The sequence below is a fragment of the Amphimedon queenslandica genome, unplaced genomic scaffold (assembly GCF_000090795.2).
Source record: "Amphimedon queenslandica unplaced genomic scaffold, v1.1 AMPQUscaffold_13099, whole genome shotgun sequence".
In the NCBI taxonomy this organism is placed as follows: Eukaryota; Metazoa; Porifera; class Demospongiae; order Haplosclerida; family Niphatidae; genus Amphimedon; species Amphimedon queenslandica.
Window position 1 is genome coordinate 80695 of NW_003546665.1, and position 918 is coordinate 81612.

Sequence of the window (918 nt, forward strand, 5' to 3'; positions counted from 1 at the left end):
TCCATCACAAAACTCAGTATATCTGTTTCGATTTCTGTGCTGTGGATCCATTCCTCCTTTAAAACATCTAACGGTCCTCTCACCTCCCGTCCGTATAGTAGTTCAAAGGGACTGAACCCAAGAGTCGATTGTGGAACTTCCCTATATGCGAACAAGACATATGGTATCATGTGGTCCCAGTTCTTCCTCTCTCCTTCCAATACTTTCCTTAGCATAGACTTTAGTGTTCGATTAAATCATTCCACGAGGCCATCGGTCTGTGGATGGTATGGACTGGTCTTGATTGCTTTGACCCCCATGAGATGATGTAGCTCTCCCAGCAAGCTTGATGTGAAATTTGAACCTTGATCTGTCAATATTTCTTCAGGAATTCCATATCTAGCAAATAACTCAATCAACACTTCAGCTACTTTCTTTGCAGTAATATTCCTTAAAGGAAATGCCTCTGGGTATCTTGTTGCGTAATCATTTATCACTAGAATGAATCGGTTTCCACGACTGGTTCTTGGTAGCGGTCCTACAATATCCATGGCAATCCTCTTAAATGGTTCTCCTATTATGGGTAAAGGTATCATTGGAGCCTTCCTCTTGTGATTTGCATGTAGCTGGCAATCTTTACAAGCTTCACAATAGAGTCTCACATCTTTAAATAAAGTAGGCCAATAGAATCTCCTTAATATCCTTTGGGTTGTCTTGTCTCTACCCAGATGTCCTGAAAATGGTAAATCATGTGCTAACCTGATGACTTTATTCCGATACTGTGCTGGTAGAACAATCTGTTCATATGTGGTACTTGGTGAGTCCTTGGGTCTCCATGTACGACAAATTACTCCTTCCTTCCGAACTATACGTGATGGATCCTCCTTCTTTATCCATGACTGAATCTCGCAATCTTTCTCCTGGTCCATTATCAGTTGT

General features: G+C 41.4%; 1 protein-coding gene across 1 annotated transcript in view; it reads right to left on the minus strand.

Annotated features, from left to right (window-relative positions):
- Positions 1–236: 236 nt before the first annotated feature.
- Positions 237–918, minus strand: part of LOC105314118 (neurotrypsin-like) — a 6031-nt gene continuing 5349 nt past the window's right edge. Inside the window, exon 10 of the mRNA XM_020001216.1 lies at positions 237–712. Coding sequence (XP_019856775.1) covers positions 237–712 — 476 coding nt within the window. The remainder of the gene's footprint in view (positions 713–918) is intronic.